Below are 24503 nucleotides of genomic sequence, written 5' to 3' on the forward strand. Positions count from 1 at the left end.
TTTGGGAGAATTTTGTGCTCATTTAATAAACTTTCTTAAGGGTCCACTTGGCAGTGCGGAATGTGCTGGGGAGGACGTGAGATGTACACTCCATCATGAGTGTATGTCCAGCCAGGTAGCATCAGGATGGTGGAGCCCAGTACAGGGGCTTGGGAAGGACCCTGGGGTCTGTGGCTTGGGCTGGCCTGAAAGTATTTCCCATCCTTGCCTTGTAGTAAAATTCACAGTAGCCCCAGGTATTTCTTAGACTTGGGCAAGTCTGAGAAACAGTAACTCCTAGCTATTTAACAGTATAATGGCTTGGACCTGAGATGATCTATCTGTAAAATGGGTGCAGAGTAGAGAAGGGCTGGCAGTGAAGCAGGCTGGGGTGGAGGCGCTCTGGGAAACTGGGGAATTGCTGCTTGGCTCCAGCCAGTTAGGGCTGGAGGGCCTGATGGGCCCAGCTTCTCATTTTTCTGGAGAGGAAAGCAGTTCAGATAGCCTTGTGAAATTTCCTCATTTTTAAAAAAATTTATTTATTTTTTTGTTTTTGTTTTTGGCCGCGTTGGGTCTTTGTTGCTGTGCGCAGGCTTTCTCTAGTTGCGGAGAGCAGGGGCTACAGTTTGTTGCGGTGCGCGGGCTTCTCATGGGCTCAGTAGTTGTGGCTCGCTGGCTCAGTAGTTGTGGCGCACGGGCTTAGTTGCCCCGCGGCATGTGGGATTTTCCCGGACCAGGGATCGAACCCGTGTCCCCTGCATTGGCAGGCGGATTCTTAACCACTGCGCCACCAGGGAAGCCCGAAATTTCCCCATTTTGATAACATGGGTGGGTCAAACCGTACATGCCCCTGGGTCTGATGCAGCCCGTGGCCTGGCAGTTTGGGCCCCTGGTACCAGCTATGAGCTCCCAGAGAGGAGAGGCCATCCTGGCTTCATCCTGGCAGCCACCGTGCCCAGCCCCGGGCCTGGGCCAGCACAGGGAGTTCGTGGATGCTCCTGAAGGAAGCAGGCCGTGGGCCTCTGTGAGGCACCCCTGAGTTCTGGGACCTTTGGGTTTATCCCTGCAACAGCCACACAAATGTGGGTCAGGGGCCTTTTCATTCTGAACCCTGAGCGTTTGGGCTGTGGGTCAGACACCATGTGCCCCCGCAGCCTTCTCGACCTTTCACGTCCCAGAGAATACCCGTCAGTTGGTTTTGTGGGTCGCCTGCTTTCCTTCCGTGACTGGATCTGTCCCTTGTCGCTTGGCCTGGTAGCCTCTGTTATCGCCTTCATGTTGTTGGAGTCTCTGGCCTGGAAGCAGGAGGCAGATGCCAGCATCCTCGGTACAGTCACCAGTCTGGGAACAATTGCTCTCTCGTGCTTCCTGGGATGCAGTGAACGAGTATTGGGAGGGTGGGTTCAGATGGGGCTTCTGAATGCTGTTATTTCCAGTCAGTGGTTCTTCCGGAGGCAAGTGTTTATTTAAAAAAATTTTGGGCCTCCCTGGTGGCGCAAGTGGTTAAGAGTCCGCCTGCCGATGCAGGGGATACGGGTTCGTGCCCCGGTCTGGGAGGATCCCATATGCCGCGGAGCGGCTGGGCCCGTGAGCCATGGCCGCTGGGCCTGCGCATCCGGAGCCTGTGCTCCGCAACGGGAGAGGCCACAACAGTGAGAGGCCCACATACAGCAAAAAGAAAAAAAAAAAAAAAATTTTTTTAAACTTTTTTTTAAAATTTTTTGGCTGCACTGCACAGCATGTGGGATCTTAGTTCCCTGACCAGGAATGGAACCAGCGCCCCCTGCGGTGGAAGCGCCGAGTCTTAACCACTGCACCACTAGGGAAGTCCTAGAAGCAAGCGTTTAAGTAACGGAGCAGATGTGAGGAGGGCTGCGGGCAGGGGGCTGGGCAGTGACTCTAATCCAGGCCAGGCTGCCTGACCTACCTGCGAGGCACCAGCCTGGGGAGGAGAGGAGAGTGGAGAGAAGCTCCTAGAACCCCTGGAATGTCAGTACAGATTCCCTGCCCCTCTCCTCGCAACAGCACCTCTCACATCAGGTGAATAGATATAAGTCGAGCGAGTCTGCGTTTCCAGAAGGGAGAGTCCGGGGCTGATGAATGCAGATTCACGAGGGTGCCGTTCCTTCCAAAGCCCTCGTGATGGACGGGACTACCACGCATATCAGCGGCAGCTGCTTACACGGTTTGAGTTCTGACAAGGGAAGCAGTGGTCTTCTTCATTTCACACGGGCACGTGGAGACCAGGAGAGGGGACAGTCGAGTGCCCCAGGCCATGTGGTGAGTCAGCACTGGGGACAGTCTCCACCCCAGGCCCCTGGACGTGGGCTTTCATAAGCATTAGGTGGGCATGCGAGGAGCATAGGAAAGGGACCCAGGAATCTTTGTCCCATTCAGGCTTCACCCCACCACGAGCATGTGCTTGAACCCGGCTGTCCTAGGTCCCAGTCTTAGGAAATGTTGCTTAAATAATGCTGGTGGTGGTAACAACAATAGTAAAAGACAGTGTGGCTTCGCTTGGTAGAAACAAAAAAAAATGTACAGTTGAGAATATCAGCTGGTACACAGCTGAGGCAGAGAGGCTGAAGCAGATGTGGAAAACGGGACTTGTTTTTTTTGGCCTCACCGCGGGGCCTGCAGGATCTTGGTTCCTGTACCAGGGATAGAACTTGTGCCGCCTGCAGTGGAGGCGTGGAGTCTTAACCACCGGATCGCCAGGGAAGTCCCGGAAACCGGGAAACCGGGACTTTAGAGGCGCAGCCGCTCTGCTGCACGGGGCGGGGCGGGGCGGGGGGCAGGGAGGTGGTGGGGAAGGAGCCCAGGTAGCTCCGCAAGGGCACACCTGGCAGGCAAGGGCACACCTAGCGGGCAGAGCGGCGGCCAGAGCTGTGGGCGGGTAACTGCAGAAGCGAGTTACATAAAGCCTTTGCTCCTGTGCTCCTGGCTGGCGGGTTTCCCCTGCCCTCCCCTGAGCACCACCAGCGCTGTCCGACCGATCGTCCCCAGTAGGGGAGGGCCCGCCGCCCAGAGTGTTGGCACAGATGCCAGCAGTGGCCTCGCAGCCTCCGAGCTCTCTTCCCAGGTGGCAGCTCGGCTCCCGGCAGCCGTGGCCACCCGTGGCTGCCCGTGACTCAGGGCTGGCGTGTTCAGCTCCCCGAGGAAAGAGACTGGAACTGCTCCCGCTCGGCGTGGGCGGGGAGGCCTCTATACTTTGCTTCCGAGCGAATGAATTAGGCTCAGCGTTGTGGAGAACGCTTGGGATCTCAGGTTGCCCCTGTCTGTCCCCTTTCCCCTCTGCTGTCCCTCTGTCTTTCACCATGAGCCCCTTGGCCTCTGTCCGTCCTTGTCTTCGCCTCTGTCTTTCTTGGTTCCCTTTTTGCCTCCCCTCCGTGTTTGCAGGCCTGTCTCCCGGGACTCCCAGGCCTGTGCTAATAAGCCTCTGATGCAGCGGCAGTGCAGCATGGCAGTTAAAAATGGAGCCGCTGTCACTCACCTGCTGTGACGTCATTCAGCAAGTGACTTCCTTCTCGGAGCCTCGGTTTCAGCATCTGTAAATGGGAGTGGGTTATAATGCCACCCCTCCCCTCGCTCTACACTGTCCAGTATGGTAGCCAGCAGCTGCATGGAGGACTGTTGAGCACTGGACACACGTTCAGTCCATCATTGAAGGAATTAGGCGGCTTGCTTTGTCTCTAGTCTTCATGGACCAAGCGGAGGCCAACTCCCTGGGTTCCAATCCTTTTACGTGACTTCACTTTTCTGTGCCTCAGTCTTCTCGTCCGTAATTTGGGGGTGAATGTCGCATGTACCTTGTAGAGATCTTGTGAAGATTAAATGAGGGGAGCCCTGTCAAGCCCTCAGGCCAGTGCCTGGCACAAAGGTAGTCTTCAGTTATCCTTCTCATGATTGCAGTGCCAGCCTTTGGGCCAGGAGCTCAGGGAGATGAAAAAGCCGTGCCCCAAGGTGTTAATAAGCTGCAGTCGGCAGGAGAGAGACTTGTCAGCAGTTATAGGGCAGAACAGAAGCAGAACTCATATGGGGATGCAGGTGTCATGTGGCTGAGGAGACCACCTGGAAATGGGCCTTGGAGGATTTTGATGGCAGGGGGTGGCTTCGGGCAGAGGAGGTATCTGGGTTCTGGCGGGATGTCACGACCCTTAGTTGTGGCCCCGAGCAATCCTTGACACCTCCTGAGATGGACGGTCGCTGGGATGATGAGGAAAAGGCTTAAGGACATATGAGTAGCCTGAGTGAGGGGTTTTCAGCTCCCTGGCCTGCAGGGGAGAGGGACAGGGCCTGCCTCTATGTTGGCTGCTGCAGCCAGGTCCATTGTAACACTTCATCACCAAGGTCTTCAGGACAAGGGGGTTGGTCTGCAGCTGCCCAGGACCGACGTGAGCTAGCCAGGGGTCACTGCCAGCAGCAGTCAGTGGGGCTGCGGGTCTGGGTCCTCTAGGCCAGCCAGGAGCTCAGCCCTCTGCATCAGGCAGCCCGAGCATCCTCCCTCTGGCCCTGAGTGCTCACCTGGGCCTCCTGCGCCCTCCTGCATGTGGGCATAGTGAGGACCCCCAAAGGGCCAGTGGCTGACCCTCTCTGTGCCCTTCCCACCCCAGGCTGGATCCATGCAGTCTACACCCCCGTAGACTCTCTCGTGTTCGGCGGAAACATTCTGCACAGCTTCAACGTGCCCATGCAGCTGCGGATCTACGAGATCGAGGACAGAACGCGGGTGAGGCGGCTTCCTTTTCTTCTCGTGGCCACACCGGCCCCCGAGCTCTGCCTGGTGCTTGGGGTGCACGGGACGGTCATTCCGAAGTCCTTCCTGGTCCCTTGTCCCTCCTGCTCCCTGCCTCAAGCCAGGTCTTGGTCCTGGTTCTGCAGGGCAGGGGGTGCCCGCGAGAGCCCCACCCAGAGCCCCGGGAGTTTCTATTCACCTCCAGGCTGGTGACAGCCGAAACCCCCTGTTGAAGAGGAAGTATCTCTTGAGAAAGCACCGTGAGATGTCAGGAACCGTGCCTCTTCCTTCTTCCCACGTGTATGAAGGGATGTGAGGGAGTGGGGGGATTTCATGGTTGTTGTGGTGGTGGTTTGGAGCGGTGCGGGCGGGGCTGGACCTTGGAAGGTAGGTCAGGTCTTGACCATGTGGGGGCCCCAGATGTGATGTAGGACCCCGAGGAAGCCCGTGTCTGTGAGTCCCCCAGGGACTGTCTGAGTTCTGCCTCAATGCCTGCTTGTGGCTGGGTTGTCAGGGGGGGTGCTTTTCTCCTTGATGGTTTCTCAGACACTGCATCCCACCCCCAGCCCCATGCCCTAGGAGCAGGGACCAAGGCTCAGACACCTGACAATGGGCCCTCTGCCGTGCTCTGTTCCATTCCATGAGGTTCCTCTGAAAAGCACTGGCTCTTCCTTGCTGGAACTTGACCCAGCGTCCCCAGGCATTTGAGACAGGTCTGAGAGCGGGAAACTGGGGCAAAAAGGGCCTACTTCTTTTCTCTTATAGTTCTTCAAATATTTTTCTCTCTCTCTTTTTTTTAATTGAGATATAATCCACATACACCAAGTGCACAATTCAGTGGCATTGAGCACATTCACAGAGTTGTGCAGCCATCACCTCTAATTCTAAGACATTCTCATCACCCCAAAAAGAAACCTCATACTCAGTAGCAGTCACTCCCCATTCCCCGCTCCCTAGCCTCTGGCAGTCACTGGTCTGCTTTCTATCTCTATGGATTTGCCTGTTCTGGATATTTTATGTAAATGGAATCATATAAAATGTCCTTTTGGTCCGGCTTCTTTCACTTAACATTGTGTCTTCAAAGTTCATCTACGTTGTGGTATTTGTCAGTGCTTTGTTCCTTTTTATGGCTTAATCATATTCCATTGTATGGATAGACCACACCTGGTCTTCTTGGGCTTTGCCTTGGAGTTGACTTTTTTCCCAGAGAGGGTTGTCATGCCCGGACCCTAAAGAAGCATCTCATAGAAGCAGATGCTCTGTGCCCAGGGTTCGTGCCTTTCTTGGTCTTATTTCCAGGCCTTGGTCTGCATGGAACCACATACATGAGTCAAAGTCTTAGCCACTGTGTATGCATCTGACCTTTTTAATAGCCCCAGTGTTGAGGGACCTCGTCCAAGGGTTTCCTGGGGACCACTTTGAACCATATTCAGTGGGCAGGTAGGTGTGTTAACAAGGTCAAATGCACATTCTTCAGATAGGCTAGTTTGCTGCTGGGATGCCCATATCTGCAGAGACTGGGTCTTGCTTTGTGGATTTTTGTGCCTCTTTTCTTTGCCTGCCTACCGTCCCTTTCCTGGTCTGGCGGGGAGGCCAATCCCAGCCCTGGTCTGGGGGATGCTGCCCTGTGGCGTTCTAGAGAAAGGCACCATTTGGGTATGAGTGGTCATCTTATCCTCTGGGTCAAGTGTTTTCTGGGACTCTGGCCAACTGTTCTTTGGCCAGCCCTGAAGAATGGGCCAGTTTGTTTGTGAGCAGACAAGTCGGTGTGGGATAGAAAAGGAAAAAAAAAGTCAAGCCCACAACTTTCCAGGCAATTCCTGAAAGCCAGAGTCAGGCTGGGATTTCTAAAGGCTTCAGCAACTCACTTGGCAGCCGTCCCCCTCCCCCAGGGAATCTGGATCATACATCTCAGTGGATTTGGGCCCCATCATTCCGTTAGGAGCCCAGATCCCCTCCCCTGTCTGCGGGAGGTGGGAGGGAGGGTAATGGAGTAGAACCCCGAGCACCATGCTGAGCTGCCATGGAATATCGCACCCACGTGGAGATGAGTATGGCAGCGCCCCCTCGCTGTTGTCTCAGTGGGCACCCCATCTGGTTTCCTGAAGCAAGTGGACGGGCGGGGGGCAGGCGGGCAGGCTGGGCGGGAACCAGCGGCAGGCTGTTTAATCTGCTTTGATTTCTGGTCTTTGGAGAGGGCTTGGCTACAAGGCCCAATTGTTTATGTCTTAGGAGCCAAGGCAGACAAAAGATGCTGGGGGGAGAGAGCACTGGAAGCCAGATAAAATGCCAGGGCTCCTTGTCAGCTTGCTACAACTTAATTCTTTATATCCCTGCGAGCTTTCTTAAGAAGGTTATGGCCATTTAAAAATAGTTTTTCAAGAGTCCTGAAACACGGCTTTGCTTGGAAACCAAATGCTGAGGGTGGGACAGAGGAAACTGTCAGTCTCTAAGCCCCACGGTGTGGGTTTGTTTTAGAAAGATAATTTGCTTTTGTGGCCCAAGGTGGGGAACCTCCCCATAGAGACCAGGGGAACCCCAGTGTTCTCCTATGTGTAGGAAGCATGTCTTGTTCTCATGAGTTGAATTTTTCTGGGCTGCATGATAGGTGACTTTACCCTGCTGTCCATAAGGCAAGCACGCACAGGTGCAGGCATTCTGGGACTGGGGGGTTTTTCATTTCCTGACCCCCTTTTGTAGATTAAATCTTTCCCCTCTCATTCTAAAGATAAGCAGAGGGGTGAAGAGCTACACCAAAGAATGTTTGTGTTGCATGTTTATTATTTGAAGATAACATCTTGACAACTCTCACTACATATTTTTAACTCCAGTTAGCTTGATAAAGGATAGGAATGGTCCAATTGATCATTAAACTGCCATCTCTCTTATATTTATCTTTTTTTTTTTTTTTTTTTTCCCTAATGGCTCTAGTGAAAGCAGCCTTCTCAGGAAAGGTAATGCCAACATGTCCTATTCCCTCTCAGCCAGTGAATCTATTTGGAAATTGCAAATAATTTACCCTTCCTCTCACCTTTCCCCTACCATTGGATTTTTTTTTCTTCCATTGACTTTTTTTTTTTTTTTTTTTTCCAGGAGAAAAACAAATTTTAAGACACTTCCCACCCACCCTGATATTTTAGTTTTTCAAGTCCTTGAGACCTGGGAGTTGTAGATGCACCAAAACATCTTTGGTTCTGATCTCCTGAGGTCACTCAGCTCCAAGAGGAAGGGCTTAGGCCAGGTGCCACTCAAATGGACCTTGGGGACCTCAAACTGACCCCTTGAGACCCACTGATAGATTGATTACCCACCCCCAAGCTGGGAGCATGGCCTGCTTTCTGACTGCCTTGCCTTTCGGTGAACAACTCAATTTGATGAGGCTCCGAAGCTGTCAACAAATAATGTTGAGCAATCGTGTGTTTAATGTTCCCAGGCATGTGGCTGAAACCTTTTGAAGGCGAAGGGTGGAAGGCGACAACCTGTTTGTAAGTCAATTCTTTGCAAGTTTTGTTCCCTGTGGTGCTCTCTTGGAAAAAAAAAAAAAATAAGAAAAATAAAACGAAAAAGAATTTGAATTCCTTCATCAGCATTTGTTTTCACCCAGCTGGTTTCCCTTGGGTTCAGCAACAATGAGGGGAGACTTATCTTCCTCTCCTGAACTACAGCCAAAAAAAAAAAAATTTTTTTTTTCCTAACCTAGAAAGATTCTCAGGCGCCATGGTGCCCATCAGGGCAGATTGGCTCAGACGGTTTCCCAAATTTGAAAAGTCAAAAGCAACTTGAGTGTTTTACCAATCGAGTCAGGAGATGTGAGTGAGGGTCTGAGAAGAGGCAGGCCTGCCTGTCCTCAGCCTGCTCTGTAGGTTTTGATGATTTGTTTCAAAATTGCTTGGCCCTTGTTCTGGAGTGGGGGTGGGGCTGAGAACTGCCCCCTCCCCAAACTCTTTTCACAGGAGGACAGGGTCTGCCTCAGGCCAAAGAGCCTTTTTCTCCTTTTCAAACTCTGGAGGACACTGATCCAATGACTGAAAAAAGATTAATACTCTCCCAGCAATAAAACTGGGGTTCTCGGGAAAGTAGCTGGAGCCAAGGAAACCGCTAGATGATGTTCCCAACTCCATGCATCCCCCCGAGGAGCTCAAAAGCATGTGGCAGCCAGGATCTCATTCCAAAGCACACCATCCACCAGAGGCAGGGAGGTCAAATGAACCCAGGATGCAGATGGGAGAAGCGAGGCGCCCCCAGTGTGAGAAAAAGGCCTTGCAGCTGGAAACTGAGTCAGTGGGGCCTGGGGTGGATGGGGAACTGGAGCTGAGACTCTCAGAGGGCAGGGTGGGGGCCTTTTCCAGGTGGGCACTGAGAGACACAGGAAAATAGTATTTTAGGGCAGATGAAGCACCTAGGTCAGCTTGTATTCAATTCGCCTTCCTCCCAGATGTAGAATGTCGCCTGTTGGTTGTGAGCAAAGCAAGGTGGGAGAGTGTGCTTCCTTGACATCCAACTCCCTGAGTTCCTGGAGTACGGGAGAGGTGAGGAGGGGTCTCTGGCTCCTGCACAGGTCCCTCAAGGCAGACCCACCCTTGGTGAGAGGGTCCAGGAGTGAGTGTGGACATGTGGGATGCATGTGTAGCCTCGCAGAAGAGGGCCCAGACATGGGAGACGGGGACCACTTCCCACCACCCTTGCCTGCTCGGGATGTAGTTTCTGAAAGACTCTTCTGTGCCAGGGCCATCAGTGGTATTTCTTCCTCCCCATGTCTTGCTGCCATCTCATTGGTGTAGACCCCGTGCTGCCACCCATCAGAATCCCCCTGGGGCTGGGTCTTTTCACAGCTCTGATGCACAAAGCTCTCTGCACCTATACTTTCTCCCCTGTCAGAAACAGCCAAAAGGGGATCTCCAGCTGGACTGCTGCTCCAGACCCGGGGCTGTGTTCCCCAGTGTTAGGATGGTCCAGGGTCACACCAGGAACTTGTGTCAGAGGGAGTCATCTGTGGAGATACAGGCTGGAAGTGCCAGACGTTGTGGGGGAGGAGCAGGAGGTGGACCCCTCTGAGGCCCCACCCCTGTGGTAGGAGAGGCCACACCCCCTCCATCCTCATTGGTCCACCTCCTGTGGCCTCCCTCTGGGTACTGGATATGCTTGACTGCCTGTCTCTGCAAATGGGTAAGGTTTGGGGTTTGATTTCTGTTTTTCAAGGTGGGAGGGAAGGGTAGTAGAGTCTATGCAAGAATTTTGGAGAACCAGCAAGGAGCCTGTGCCTGTTGTAGCTAGAATCAGGCAGGGGCTTGCATCCGCAGGTACCCGCACCCTCCGTCAGCAGGTCAGGGGACAACTCTGTTTCTCTGCATCTCACAGAAGCACAAAGTGGACCCTGTACAGCTTTCCCTGTGCAAAGCTCAGAGACCTTTGAAATGATGCTCTTACATAGGCCTCTTCACCCGCTCTTCCTCCTCATTTGTGCATGCTGGTATCTTGCCCCTTCCAGCACTTCCCTCCAGCCCACCCCCCATTTTTCCTTCCCATCATTTGTGCTCTTGCTAAGGTGATGAAAATAACTCCCACCCCCAGGAACTTTCCCCTCCCCAGACCCCAGTGCCGTTCTCTCCCTCCTTTCCCCTCTGCCGTCCAGAAACTGACCTCTGCACCTGGATCTTTGCTTTCAGGTGCAGCCCAAATTCCGTTACCCCTTCTACTATGAGATGTGCTGGTATGTCTTGGAGAGATACGTGTACTGTGTGACCCAGCGGTCCTACCTCACTCAGGAATACCAGAGAGAATCAATGCTTATTGGTGAGTGAGCCTTGCAGTCCGGCCGCCTCGACGGCTCAGCTGGGGCAGGAATAATTTTTTTCAGTGGGGCTTTGGGAGTCCTGGGTTCTGGGAATTCTTTTGAGCCTGAGTGTCAGCAGATTCCTAGAGACCCTTGAGGAGAGGAGGGGAAGCCATCCTTGTCAGTTTTCCACTTGGAATACAGAGTCCAAGAGAGGGAAATTGTGACCCCAACAGAGTCATCTTGGGAGCCCCCAGGTCTTGCTGGTTGACTGTGCAGATGTAGCGGGGGGGCCAGTCCCGGACAAGGTTGCTGAGACAGGCTCCCTACAGAACAAAGAATCCTGGTTCTTTTTTTTGAATCCCTTCCTGGCCACCAGCTGATTCTTTTTTCTCCCTGTGTTGGGGGTTAGGTTTTTGTCTATATAGAAGCAGGCCTAAGAGATGCAGCCAGTCCCTCAAAACCCAGGCCAGCTATAAGCCAGAGGGAGGGGTGACCAGGGCTGGGGATGCAAGCTTGGCAGAGCAGTGGGTGGTTTTGACAGAGGCAGGGAGAGAGCGTTTATAAGCCACAGCTGCAACGCCCTGCCCTGCTGCCCTTACTTAAAGGGACATCATCCCCCCAAAATGGCTCAGTCCTTGAGTCTTGACTCACAGGCACCCGCCCTAAAGTTGCACCTAGCTGTGACAGCCCCAAAGAGTGATCTGTAGGAAGAACATGCTTCTTCCCCTCTGCCTCTGTGCTGTTACTGCCGAGGGGTTTTCCTGGATGCTAGAGTCACTGTACCTCATTCACTGCATCTTTCTCATCATAGGATAGAAAAACGTGACTGGTCTGTCTCTGTTAGGGTCTGCACGATTTCTCCTGCAATCTCCAAGAGTTTTAGATTCTTTTTTTTTTTTCTCTCTCTCTCTCACTGTAAGCCTCTTCCTTCCTTCCCTTGACTCCCCTCTGACTTTAGGGGTTTCAGGGCAGACATGTGATGGGGAAATGTTTCTTCCGGGGTCTTTACTGGGGAGTGCCTCCTGGAAATTCAGTTCTGTCGGCTGGGGGTGGGGTGGGGTGGGGGTGGTTCTCTTGTGAGTTTCATTCCTGTTAGATGATTCAGGCGTTGAAAAATACCAAAATCCTACAGCCTGCTCTTCTGAAGTTCCCAGCCGATAGGAGATGGGAAATGACTGTGAAGTAGTGTGATAACCTCTGTTGTTGCAGTAGCTACACGTTCCCGTGAGGACCAGAGGCTTGATCTGTGGCAGTCCCCAGGACCAGGCAACTGAGGGTCACTTCTCTCATTTGGAAATTTAGGGCCATAGAAGAAAGTTCCCGATTTCATTCCAGGCTTGAGAGGAAATGTTGAGGCAATGTTTGGGTCATTGGTGCCCACTTTTTTCTTAAATTTTCTTGCCACTGTTTCCCCCTGCCTCTCCAGTCCATCTGCCAAAGAGAAGGGGGGACGTTCGGGAGACACCTCACTTTTTTGAGTGCTAGTTGTGTGCCAGGAACTGTGCTCTGTGATGCCTTATTTAATCCTCACTACAAGCCTTCAGGGGAAGTATTCTTTGCCTATATTTTGAAACAGCATTCTTGGGATATAGTTTATATATCATACAATGCACCCATTTAATGTGTACCATTCAGAGGTTTTTAGTCTATTCCCAGGGTTGTGCAAACATCAGCACAGTCAATTTTTAGAACGTTTTCATCATCCCAGAAGGAACTCTGTACCCTTGAGCTACCACCTCCTCCTCTCACCCCACGCCCATGCCCTCAGCCCTAAGCAACCACTCATCTACTTTCATTCTCTATAGATTTCCTCCTGTTCTGGACATTTCATATGAATGGAATCATATAATATGTACTCTTTTTGCCTTATTTTTACACACTGAAAGGTACAATGCCAGGTGTGTTCAGAGAGGTGAGGCAACGTGTCAGGGTACACGTGGCTGGGGAAAAGCAGAGCTCTGACTGACACTAGCCTTTCTAGAGCCTGAGGGAGGCAGAGGCCATTAGAATTGTCAAAAGAGCTCGATCTGCAGGGTAAAGGGGAGGGGTAGTGCGTGGGGGTCCTGGTTACTTCCAACAGGGAGTTTGGGGTGTTCATCTCAGTCTTTCTTGTGACATTCTCCCCCCCCCCCCCCACCCCATAGATGCCCCAAGAAAGCCCAGCATAGACGGCTTCTCATCTGATTCCTGGCTGGAGATGGAGGAGGAGTCCTGTGAGCAGCAGCCCCAGGAGGAGGAGAAGGAGGAGGAGGGGGAGGAAGAGGAGGAGGGTGCAGATAAGACGCCCAAAGCTCCCACCGATGGCCCTGCCTCGCCCACCAGCACCCCCTCCGAGGACCCGGAGGCCCCTGGGAAGAAGCCCAAAGCCCCTGCCATGCGCTTCCTCAAAAGGACTTTGTCGAATGAGTCAGAAGACAGCGTGAAGTCCGCCACGGTGCCCATAGACTACCCCAAGACGCCCACCGGCTCTCCCGCCACCGAGGTCTCTGCCAAGTGGACCCACCTCACCGAGTTTGAACTGAAGGGCCTGAAAGCTCTGGTGGAGAAACTTGAATCCCTCCCGGAGAACAAGAAGTGTGTTCCTGAGGGCATCGAGGACCCCCAGGCACTCCTGGAGGGTGTGAAGGTGGGCAGGGGGTCACCTTGGGCTGGGCAGCTGAGGAGGGCCGGGCAGGTTCTGTTTAATAAGCAGGTTCCTGACGGCAGCTCAGCTCCGGGGGGCTTGGTGCAGACTGTCCTGGGGGTACGTCCATGTGCGGAGAGGGTCCTTTGGTCTAAGCAAGCCCATCTAGGGTGTCCCAGCAGAGGCCACTGTTGAGACTTGCAGGGGGATCTCATGGTGGAAGCTGGCTCTGTAGTTGACAATGAACTTTCTCTCAGGACTTGTTGAAAATCTGAGGCTTCAAGGGAAGTAGGCGTTGCTGCCTACAGTGCACTGGTGATGCTGTTGTTGGGCCTGGGGACAGACTCCTCCATCCTGGTCAGGAAGACTTGCTGCTCTGGGCTGGCTTCCCCCGGAGCATGCTTCTGTTTCATGTGAGCAGGTTGCACATCCTGATTGTCTTCTAGGTAGCCAGTTAAGGGCCACCTTGGCCACCCAGGATTCAGAGGTCTCCAAGTAGAGCCTAATTATTGAGCAAGCTCATTGAGCACCAGCTGTGTTGGCCATGGGGGAACGGGAAGCAGGCAGATAAAGAAATGAAGAGGGAATTCCCTGGTGGTCCAGTGGTTAGGAATCGGTGCTTTCACTGCTGTGGCCTGGGTTCAATTCCTGGTTGAGAACTAAGATCCTGCAAGCCGTGCAGTGTGGCCAAAAACAAACAAACAAAAAAGAAATTAGCAGACAGGGAATTGAGGGGCACAGTGTGTACCCAGGGCATGGGAGTGGTGTGAGGGGATACTTATTGGCCACACCAGGGGCCAGGGCTCTGGGACAGTTATGCAGTGAAAATTTGAGTTGGGCCTTACAGAGACTGCGTAGGAGTCCTCCAGATGGGGAAGGCTGTTCTAGGCAGAGTGCAAATGTGCAATGTATTTAAGAAACAGGAAATACATTGGGAGGCCTTGTCTTGTGGTAATCATAACATTTGTTGAAAGCTTACCACCTGCCAGGTACCAGTGCTAGGGAAGTGGTAGGTACCCATATTATCTGCACTTAACCGATGATGAAGTAGACTCAGGGAGGTTAAGGGACATGCCTGAGGTGACCGAGCAGGTGGATAGTAGGGCTGGGATGAAGCCTCCAGAGTGCCTGTGTGGATATCACTACTTGGAACTGCCTCCTGTCCCAGCATTGGTAAGGCTTTTTGATGTGAGGCCTCAGAGACATTTGGGCTTCCTTCTCCAATGTCTGATTCTCAAGTGAATCCAGCTGCCCGCCGCGGTTGGAAACTGAATTTGTCTCTTCTTTGATGGCTGCAGACTCAACCGAGGACTTAATTAGTTCATTTGTATATTTGTTTGTTTAGAAAACATTGTATCAGGCCCTGGAATCTAGAAATATTAAGACTATTCTGCAGCCCTTGAGGTGCTCAGTGATCAGGCACTGAACTCTTGGGGTCTAGCGGAGGGGTGACCTGGGGCCCAATCAGGTAGCTTAACAGGTACCACCAGCAGAGGGAACTGGTGTACAGGATCTTTAATCCAGGTTATGTCTTACTTTATATAGCAGGTGTACCCCCTATAGGTGCCACAAAATTAAAATCTTATAACTCTGGGAAATTGCCAGGTAAAAGAACTCTGTGGTGAATGTCCCGACAAAACAAATCTTTACTTTCAAATAGGTCTTTTTCATTGACTGTTTTGGAGGTTGCTGACCTCTCTTGAGAGTTTTGTGAAAATATGCTTATACACACAAAATTTTGTGTGCAATATCAGGGGGTCTTGGACTCCTGAGCCTATTCCTGGACCTCAGAATAAGAACCTCTTATCTTATGGAATGGAGTTTTCGGGTTTCCTAAAGGAAATATTGGGTTTCCTAAAGGAAACCTTAGACTTCTGTCATGTGGCTACCTTTTTCTTCTAAGATCCTATAAAGTGAAAGCAAGCTATTTTCATCAATAATAAAATCACTAATAGCATTAAGGTTCCAAAATGTTGTAAATGAGTTAAAAAAAAATTCATCTGAAGAGGAAATGTTGTTCTGTGCTTGTGAAGAGCCTTTTTTACTTTGTTATGTTTATGTGCGGTGTTCCTGGTTGGGCAGATTTCTTTCTAGGGATAGGACTCAGACCGTTGTATCCCTCACCTGTACCCACCTGATCGACCTCTGAGACCGGATTCAGCCTAGGCCCCATGATGCTGTGAAGGAGGCCTGGGCTAGGGGCTTAGACAAATATCAAGGATCCCAGTCTCCATCCTCCCCAACCGCCACCATGGGGTTCATTGGCAGCTCATGATAATATGTGGTAATGAATCTCAATTACTGTCTGTTGTTATAGATCTTTTTCATATATAAACTCATTTAAACCTCCGAGCAATCCTCTGTGGTACTTTTGTTACCCCCATTTTACAGATGAGAAAATTGAGGTACAGATAGGTTAAGTAACTTGCCCAAGGCCACACATACTGCTTGATGGGGGAGTCCATGCGCTCACACACTAGACTGCTTTTTTGGCCACTGTAGAGAAAGCGATTTTCTCTCTTCTCAGAGGCGACTCTGAATTTAGGGGGAAGGTAATAAGGTGACTGTTTGGACTTCCTTTACAGAACAAGCAACAGATTTGTTTGGTCCTGGGACAAAAGTTGTAAATTGGCAGTCCCAGGGCCAAATCCAGCTTCTAGGCATTGATTGCATTTGGCCTGTATAGTATTGAACGTATTTTTGTAATTACTTGCTAACATTAAAAAATCAGGAGAATAAATTAAAGAAAAGTCAAAAACATTATATAAACTATCCTGGCTATCCTGGCTCTTGTTCCTGACTGGCTACAAGCAGCAGGAAGTGAGTAGCAGGTGATCTCATACACCCCAGTCCCCACCACTCCCTACTGTCCCCCTAATGTCTACTTACCATTCGGCTCACGCATCTCTTTTTAGTATGATCTAACCATTTAGCTTACTTATTGAACTGACCTGTCTTCAGAGATATTTATGGTCTTGAGCCTTGTCTGAGGAGGGCCTTTATCAGGCTAAAGAGCTTATAAGCTGGCTGGACAGGTCTCCTTAGAGCCCCATGAAAATTGGAACCTCTGCTAGCATCTCTGAGTGCTGTGTGGCCTGTATGGGGGAAGTGGACCACTCGTCTCTTCCAGAGAAGGTAGATAGAGCTACTTCCTTGCTCTTTGGCCAGGCCATTAGCCCCAGTCCCTCCCAGTCCCTGGAGACCCAGAGGAGATTTTGAACCCAAGACTGGCCTCTAGAGTGAGTGTTGTCACAGAAGGCGAGCAGCTTCTTCCTGGCTGCACGCTTAGGTCCCTTTGTTTACTCTTCTCAGATGTTGGGGTTTCTTGTACACTGGCTGAGAACTAAAAGTCAGCTCAGAAATGTGGGTCCAAGACAGAATTCTTAGCCGATGCCCACTGCCTCCACTACCATGGAGTGATTTGTGTTTCTCACCAGTGGTGGTTCACCCTTGACGGTTGATCAGTTATGATCTTTGGCTTGTGTTGCAAAAAGATGATGTCTTCTTTCCTTCTCTCTTTCTCTGGGACCTTAGAGACTGCTGCTAGTGGTGGTTTATGGTAACCAGAGCCCCTGGGATTAGAGACAGTCCCCAAAGTCAGTCAGTCTCCATATGGCTAGGTTTTAGCTTTTATCAAAAACCTATTTTTTCCTTTCATTTGTAATATATGTTTTTTAAAATAATTAATTAATTAATTAATTTTTGGTTGCGTTGTGTCTTCATTGCTCTGTGGGCTTTCTCTAGTGGCGAGCGGATGGCGAGCGGAGGCTACTTTTCGTTGTGGTGCGCAGGCGTCTCGTTGTGGAGGCTTCTCTTTGTTGCAGAGCATGGGTTCTAGACATGCGGGCTCAGTAGTTGTGGCTCGCGGGCTCTAGAACGCAGGCTCAGTAGTTGTGGCGCACAGGCTTAGTTGCTCTGCGGCATGTGGGATCTTCCCGGACCAGGGCTCGAACCTGTGTCCCCTGCATTGTCAGGCGGATTCTTAACCACTGTACCACCAGGGAAGTCCCTATGTTTTTTAATTGTGGTAAATTATATACAACATTTATCATATTCATTAATGAATTAATTATAATTACCAGATCACCAGTTTAGAATCTTGAAGGAAGAGACATTGACCATTTTAACCGTTTTAAAGTGTACAGTTTAGTGGTATTAAGTACATTCACAATACTGTGCAGCCACCACCTCTATCTAGTTCAGAACTTTTTCATCACCTGAGGCAGAACCTTGTACCCATCAGCAGTCTCCATTTCCCCCTCCCCCACAGTCTGCTTTCTGGCTTTATGGATTTACTGATTCTGGATATTTCATCTATTTAAGAGTTTTAAGTGTAGGGAGTTACCTGGTGGTCCAGTGGTTAGGATTCAGGGCTTTCACTGCTGTGGCCTGCGTTCAGTCCCTGCTGGGGAACTGAGATCCTGCAAGCTGCGTGACGTGGCCAAAAGAAAAAAAAAGAGTTTTAAGTGTAATGTTGTTAAATGATCAGTGTAAAAAAAATTTTTTTTTAACATTATAGGCTAGAGGATAGAAAATGTCCCCTTCCTCAATTCTCACATCCTGGAAAATAACCTTTGTTAATCACTTACTGAATGTACTTCTGGAGCTTTCCCCTCACTCCCATGTGTACAAACATATATAAATTTGTTTTAAATTAGGTCATACTTGCTTTTGTCCCTTAAAGCTTCCTTTTTTGTGTCTGTTCCTATAGGTCTAGTTTACTCTTTTTTGTGGGCAGGACTTTTGAAAGTTGAGTTTTTCCTTGCAGCCATGCTAATGAGAGTACCTCAGTGACCCTATGGTTTAAGCAAGACCAAGGGAGCTCATTCGGACCTTCAGAACTTGACTGGGAGTTGGGGGGTCTTGATTTAGATTCAAGTCAAAATGACCATCTACCTTTTTGCTTTTTGACAGGAAAGGAGATGCCAGCATCCTGTAAAAATCTAAGAAAGCCATTTCCTTCCCCATCTTTGTGAAACTCTTTGGGATTTGGCATTAAGGTGCCTTAAGCGACTCCCTTCTTTTAAGACAATTATTCTGTGGAGAGTGCAGGATACTGGCTTGTGCGTAATGGGAAAAACAAGAAATCAGGACATGAGAGATGCTTGAATTCAATTTCAGTTTCTGTTCTTAGCTATTTGCTGTGTGGCCTTGGGCAAGTCACACCACCTTTCTGTTTACCTGTATGTAAATCTAAGATATTAGACTAAATGTGCTTTGTCCTTTCAGGGATCAGATTCTGTTGGTTCCTTGGCCATTCTTAAGTGTATAACTGATTGAAATCTGAGTATTCTCACTGTAAAATGAGGATAATAACAGGGACCTAGGTCACTGAATTATTTTGTGGGACAATGAGGTAATGAACACTTAGCTCTCCTAGTAAGTCCTTGGAGAAAAATTAGGTATGCTTAGGTAACAGGCAAAGGAGAGTCAGACTGGCTTTGACCAGCTCCCCACCCTTCCCATGCTCTTTCACCACCTGTCAGCTTCCCCCATCCCTGTTTTAGGTTAACAATTACCGTCTGTATTAGTTTCCCAAAGCTGCTATAACAAAGTACCACAAACTGGCTTAAACCAACAGAAGTTTATTGTCTCACATTTTGGAAGTCAGAAGTCTGAAATCAAGGCCATGCTCACTCTGAAGGCTCTGGGGGAGGATCTTTCCTTGTCTCTTCCAGTTTTTCTTGGTTGCTGGCAATCCTTGGAGCTCCTTGGCTTGTAGCTACATCCCTCCAGTCTCGGCCACAGTCTTTACATTGGCAGTCTGTGTTCTCTGTGTGTTTCTGTGTGTCTTCTCTTCTCATAAGGGTGATGTCTGTGGATTAGGGCCCACTCTAATCCAGTATGACCCATTTCCCAATAAGGTCACGTTATGAGGTTTTAGATGCACTTGAATTTTGAGGGGCTCACTATTCAGTTCATTGCATTGTTTTTTTCCCCTTTTATCTCTTGGATTGGCAATCATTAATCGGTGGACAAAGTAATTCCTAGTGAGATGGGAGTTGCCCTGCAAGCTGTCCCTCCTAGAGGAGTCTATACTTTCAGCTAGAACTCCAGAGAGCTGAGGCTCCTGATGCGGGGGAAGGAGGGCATGAGGCCATTCCTCTAATCATTTGTAAATGACTTGAAAATAACCAGATGCATTACAAGGTTGTGAAGGCTTGGGCCTAAGTGCCCAGTAACCACCAAGATAGGAAGTGAGAGGGTCTTTGTCAGATATGTGTTTGCAAGGTGATTCTGCAGCTGTCCTTGTTGATTAAGATAATGCCAGGCTCTCTTTCCTATCATTCCATGCTCTTCTGGCTGCCAGAGTGTCAGCTAGGGGTGGAAATGCCAGCTCACTATAGACAGCCACCTTTCTTATTGCATGGAATTATGGGGCCTCACAGAATTATGGGACTGATGGAATTGTGAGACCACATGGAATTGTGGGTCTGCAAGGAATTATGGGACTGCATAGAATTATGGGGCCACATAGGATTGTGGGTCTATATGGAATTATGGGGCAGCATGGAATTATGGGACTGCATAGAATTATGAGCCACATAGAATTGTGGGGCAGAATGGAATTAAGGGGCTGGAAGAGACAGTGAGGGGCCACTGCTTTCAGATGTTACTTTAAAAAAAACCCCACTAAAAAAGAGGTCAGTTGTATTGTTCTTTCATCAAAACCCAAATAGGAAAGAAAATAATGCTAAATTAAGAGTACATTGCCCAAACAGGTGTTATCTTTTAAGACCAAAAGTTGTGGAGTCAGGCTGACTCCCCTGTACCATCCATTAACCAGCTGACTGCTCTGGGGGAATGCAGTAAAATGGGAATAGTAAGAATCATGCCTCATCGAATTAGTGAGGTGACATGGGTAAAGAAAGAAAGCCTTAGCACAGGGCCTTTAAGTGCTCAGTGAGCTAGAGCTGATATTATTATTTCAGACACCATGGAGTGAGAACAGGCCCATTTAGGGTCAAGTGTGAGAGTCTATGAAACCCATGACTGTGAAAGGAAGGTGTGTACAGATTTTATCCCTTGGGGTCATCAGGTCTGGACCCCAGAACACACCTGCTTGTCTGAGTTGCCTTTTCTGGGTCTTGCTCTTTTGCAAAACAGTGAGGCGTAGAGCCCAGACCTCCAGCACTGTCAGCTTTTTAAAAATCGTCACACCCCTCCTGCTTCAGAGGAGCCAAAAGGCGGGAAGCCAGTGGGAGGGCTGCAGCCTGGCTTTCTCACACCCTGAGGATGACCCAGAGCATAGAAAACAGGGAACAACCAGATTCAGCCTGGCCAGGGGGTCAGGCCTCCAGAAGTCACCAAGGCTCTTCTACTGGGGGCTGCATGTAATATTGAGCCCTGTGTTTGGTATTTTTGCTGGTCTGTGAGTGGATAGAGGGTTGATAGAGGGGTGAATCCTGTCACCTAAGGAGCCAAACAAGGTACGTGTTATTCTGAGTCTGCTGCTGATACCACCTCGGGAGGACGAAGGAGAGCAGTGAGGGGCCAGAGATCTGAGTTCCAGACACCTGTGCAAACCCTAGACTTGAAAAATGGGTGGGTTGATCCATGCCACTTGGGGTTCCTTTTAGCCTAAAACTGACTTCTGGGTCCCTGAATCACATTTTTATCCCCACTAGTTATGCAGCTAAATCAGCTTTTAAACTGCTCTTCAAAATTAAATAAACTTCAAATTTTTTCCCTATGCTTAGAACTTGTTAAATGGATGAATTCTGCAAACAGAGGATGGGGACTGTGTATCCCAACAGGAAATATGGCATAAGCCAAAAGGGATCAGCTAACATTTGTTGAGCATTTTCCACACGCCAGACACCTTCCATGTATTATGATGCTGGCAAGGTGGGGACTGGTATTATTCCATTTCTTAGTTGGGAAACTGAGACTCAGAGAGATGTGGTGACTCACCCAAATCATGTAGCTAATAAGCTTTTTAAAAAATTTTTATTTATTTATTTTATTATTTCTTTTGGCTGCACTGGGTCTTAGTTGTGGCATGCGGGATCTTTAGTTGCAGCATGCAAACTCTTAGTTGCAGCATGCATGCGAGATCTAGTTCCCTGACCAGGGATCAAACCCAGGCCCCCTGCATTGGGAGTGTGGAGTCTTACCCACTGGCCCACCAGGGGAATCCCGCTAATAAGCTTTTAATCATGAGGCACTATGGCAAGTGTGGTCTGTTAGTTTCCTGTGACTGCCATAACAAATGACCACAAACTTGGTGGATTGAAACAACAGAAATTTATTGTCTAACAGTTCCAGAGGCCAGAAGTCAGAAGTCAGAAGTCAAGGTGTTGGCAGGGCTCTCCTCCCTTGGGAGGCTCTGGGGAGGATCCTTCCTTGCTCTTCCAGCTTCTGGTGGTTCCTGGTGTTCCTTAGCTTGTGGCTGTGTCACTCCAGTCTCTGCCTCTGTCTTCTCATGGCCTTCTTCCTTATGTTTGAATCTCCCTCTCCGTTCTCTTATAAAGACACCAGTCGTTGGATTTAGGGTCCACCCTAAATCCATCATCTCGAGATTCTTAACTAACTATATCTGCAAAGCCTTCCCCCCCCCGCCCCCCCCCCCCCCAGTAAGGTCACATTCACAGGTACCAGGGATTAGGACTTGAACATAGCTTTTTTTTTTTTTTTTTGCGGTACGCGGGCCTCTCACTGTTGTGGCCTCTTCCATTGCGGAGCACAGGCTCCGGATGCACAGGCTCAGCGGCCATGGCTCACGGGCCCAGCCGCTCCACGGCATGTGGGATCTTCCTGGACCGGGGCACAAACCCGTGTCCCCTGCATCGGCAGCGGACTCCCTACCACAGCGCCACCAGGGAAGCCCCCCCCCCCTTTTTTTTCTTGGCCGCACCATGAGGCTTGTGTGTTCTTAGTTCCCCTACCAGGGATTGAACCCGCAGGGAAAGCACGGAGTCCTAACCACTGGACCGCCAGGGAATTCCCTGAACATAGCTTTTTGCGAGACACAGTTCAACCCAGTACAGATGGGTTTTTACAGGCAGGCACAAGATGATTGGGCTGGGGTGGAGGCAGGGATCTTGGGAGACCTAAGGTGCATTGATGCGTGGTTGCAGGGGTCCTTACCTATGGCCAGGAGGGACCCCTGAGACTGCTGGGTTCCCTACAACAGCAGCCCGAGCTGCTCCATGCCATGTTACTCTCCCTCTACTGGCCTGTGGTTGGTGATTCTTTCCTGATGCCTGCTTCTGCTTTATCGTCACAGTGTTGGTATTTTTAGTCACAGTTAGAGATGGAGTTTCTAATTATTAATGCCCCATTCTGGGGAGCAGTGGGGCCTGAATCCAGTGTTCACTGATGAAGCTCTTTGAGAAAAGTTGGCATAGGAGGAGCCAAGGCCCAGCACATCCATTGTCTGTGGCTCTCTTGTTAAGTCCAAAGCAGGGCAGTTTGCATCAGAAAGGGCCTGGTGGCCCCTGTCCTTCTCTTACAGAAAGCCTGCCTGTTCTTTCCTGCTCAGAAGGGTTGTATGGTAAAACCCAAAGAGTGCTGGGCTGTTACAGGCACCCAGGCTTCCTAGTCTCTGCTTCCAAGAGCCCCAGGGAGTGTATAAATGCTAGCAGAGCCCAGGGAAGACAGTGACTAGATTCCCTCCCTTCAGCACAATTTATTTCTCAGAGAGAAAATCTCCAATTAGAATAATCTCCTCTTCCTGCAGCCTGTCACATACTGACGAAAAATACTTCCCTGTGGGACAGAGGCCAGAGTGCCCCCTGGTGGCCACTGACAGCCACACATGGAGAGGAACTCTGCTTCCTTCAGGAAGTGTGTGTATGAGCTCTGAGACTCAAGGATACTTGGCGAGGTCTCTTTATTAATTTTAATTATCAGTTATCATTATGTATTAATTATTAATAATACTTATGCCTTCAGTTATAGCTTTTTAAACCAGCCATTCCTCTAAAGAGGCCTTACTTCAATGCTTGTGAGTTACTGACACCAGCTCTGATACTGAAATGACAGGAAATCTTGAGACAATTCAGAAGGAAACTCAAAGCAAACCAAGACAAGTGGGCATTATTTTCAGTCACATGCAGAGCAGTGTTTATAAACTGGTCACCCATGGCCCAGGCCAGCCCACAGATATATCTGGCTCACAATGTTTTTTTGAAATTTTCAGTCAGTTGCCAACATTTGAAATTGGAGAGATTTTATTTTATTTTTAAGATTTTTTTTTGATGTGGACCGTTTTTCAAGTCTTTATTGAATTTGTTACAATATTGTTTCTGGTTTTTTTTTTTTTATGTTTTGGTGTTTTGGCTGTGTGGCATGTGGGATCTTAGCTCCCCGACCAGGGATCGAACTCGCACCCCCTGCGTTGGAAGGTGAAGTCTTAACCACTGGACCACCAGGGAAGTCCTGAAATTGGAGAGATTTTAAATAAAACTCTGGATCTTTGATTTCTTCTGAAAAACCAGAGATCTGGTAGGGTTCATTTTCACAGGAGGTTAATAAGTTGAAATTGAGAAGCATTTGCCATCTTTAAACTGGGCATGTGGTCTCTAGTTTGCCATACGCTGCACTACTGTCTATCGCTCTAAGAGTCCATTTATATTTTTAACTTTCCCTGCTTGGTTCCTGGAGGCATTTGAGTTTGTCACCCCCCAACATAGACTTTGAGATTGGGATAAGGGGGCAGAAAATCCTGTGGAAGTCCTCTGACCCCCAACCATAGGGTAAGATATATGTATATAGCTTTGGCTAGACATGGAGCATCTTCCTGAAAAGTTTTTTTCTTAATGATTGGTGTGGGGGGGTCAGGAAACATTATTTTTAGAAGAAAACAAACCCTGATGTATTGTGGAGGAGGGTGTGAAATTCATATGGGTTATTAAGCACCATGAAATGTCAGCAAAATTTCATTCCTGTGCAGGCCCACTTTGGTCACAGGAGCCTCTTCCGTGATGGGGGGAATGTTTCAGAAAGGCTTTATAAAGGTGTTAGTGGCTGAATTAGTTAGTTAGTCCCTCTGTCTGTTTTGCAAGGAATAGGTGGGGATGATTCACTTCTGTATTGGTGAATCGAATGGTAAACATGAGCCCAGATTGTCTCTTGGGTGTCTTTTCTTTTCTTTTTTAAACTATTTATTTATTTATGTATTATTTTTGGCTGCATCGGGTCTTAGTTTTGGCAAGTGGGCTCTTTGTTGTGGCGCGGGCTCTTCGTTGCAGCACACGGGCTTCTCTCTAGTTGAGGCGCGCAGGTTCCAGAGCACGTGGGCTCTGTAGTTAGGCACACAGGCTCTCTAGCTGAGGCGCGCGGGCTTAGTCGCCCCGCGGCATGTGGGATCTTAGTTCACTGACCAGGGATCGAACCTGCGTCCCCTGCACTGGAAGGCGGATTCTTTTTTTTTTTAAATAAATTTA

The 24503-nt window shown here is 49.6% G+C and overlaps 1 protein-coding gene across 3 annotated transcripts in view; it reads left to right on the top strand.

The window, feature by feature from the left end:
- KDM2B (lysine demethylase 2B) overlaps window positions 1–24503 on the top strand; it is a 124508-nt gene that overhangs the window by 42645 nt on the left and 57360 nt on the right. For all 3 annotated transcript variants that reach the window (XM_060118163.1, XM_060118164.1, XM_060118165.1), the window contains 3 exons: window positions 4593–4708; window positions 10381–10507; window positions 12635–13116. In XM_060118163.1, the coding sequence (XP_059974146.1) occupies window positions 4593–4708; window positions 10381–10507; window positions 12635–13116 (725 nt within the window). The remainder of the gene's footprint in view (window positions 1–4592; window positions 4709–10380; window positions 10508–12634; window positions 13117–24503) is intronic.

Source organism: Mesoplodon densirostris, chromosome 15 (genome assembly GCF_025265405.1).
Source record: "Mesoplodon densirostris isolate mMesDen1 chromosome 15, mMesDen1 primary haplotype, whole genome shotgun sequence".
NCBI classification, from domain to species: domain Eukaryota; kingdom Metazoa; phylum Chordata; class Mammalia; order Artiodactyla; family Ziphiidae; genus Mesoplodon; species Mesoplodon densirostris.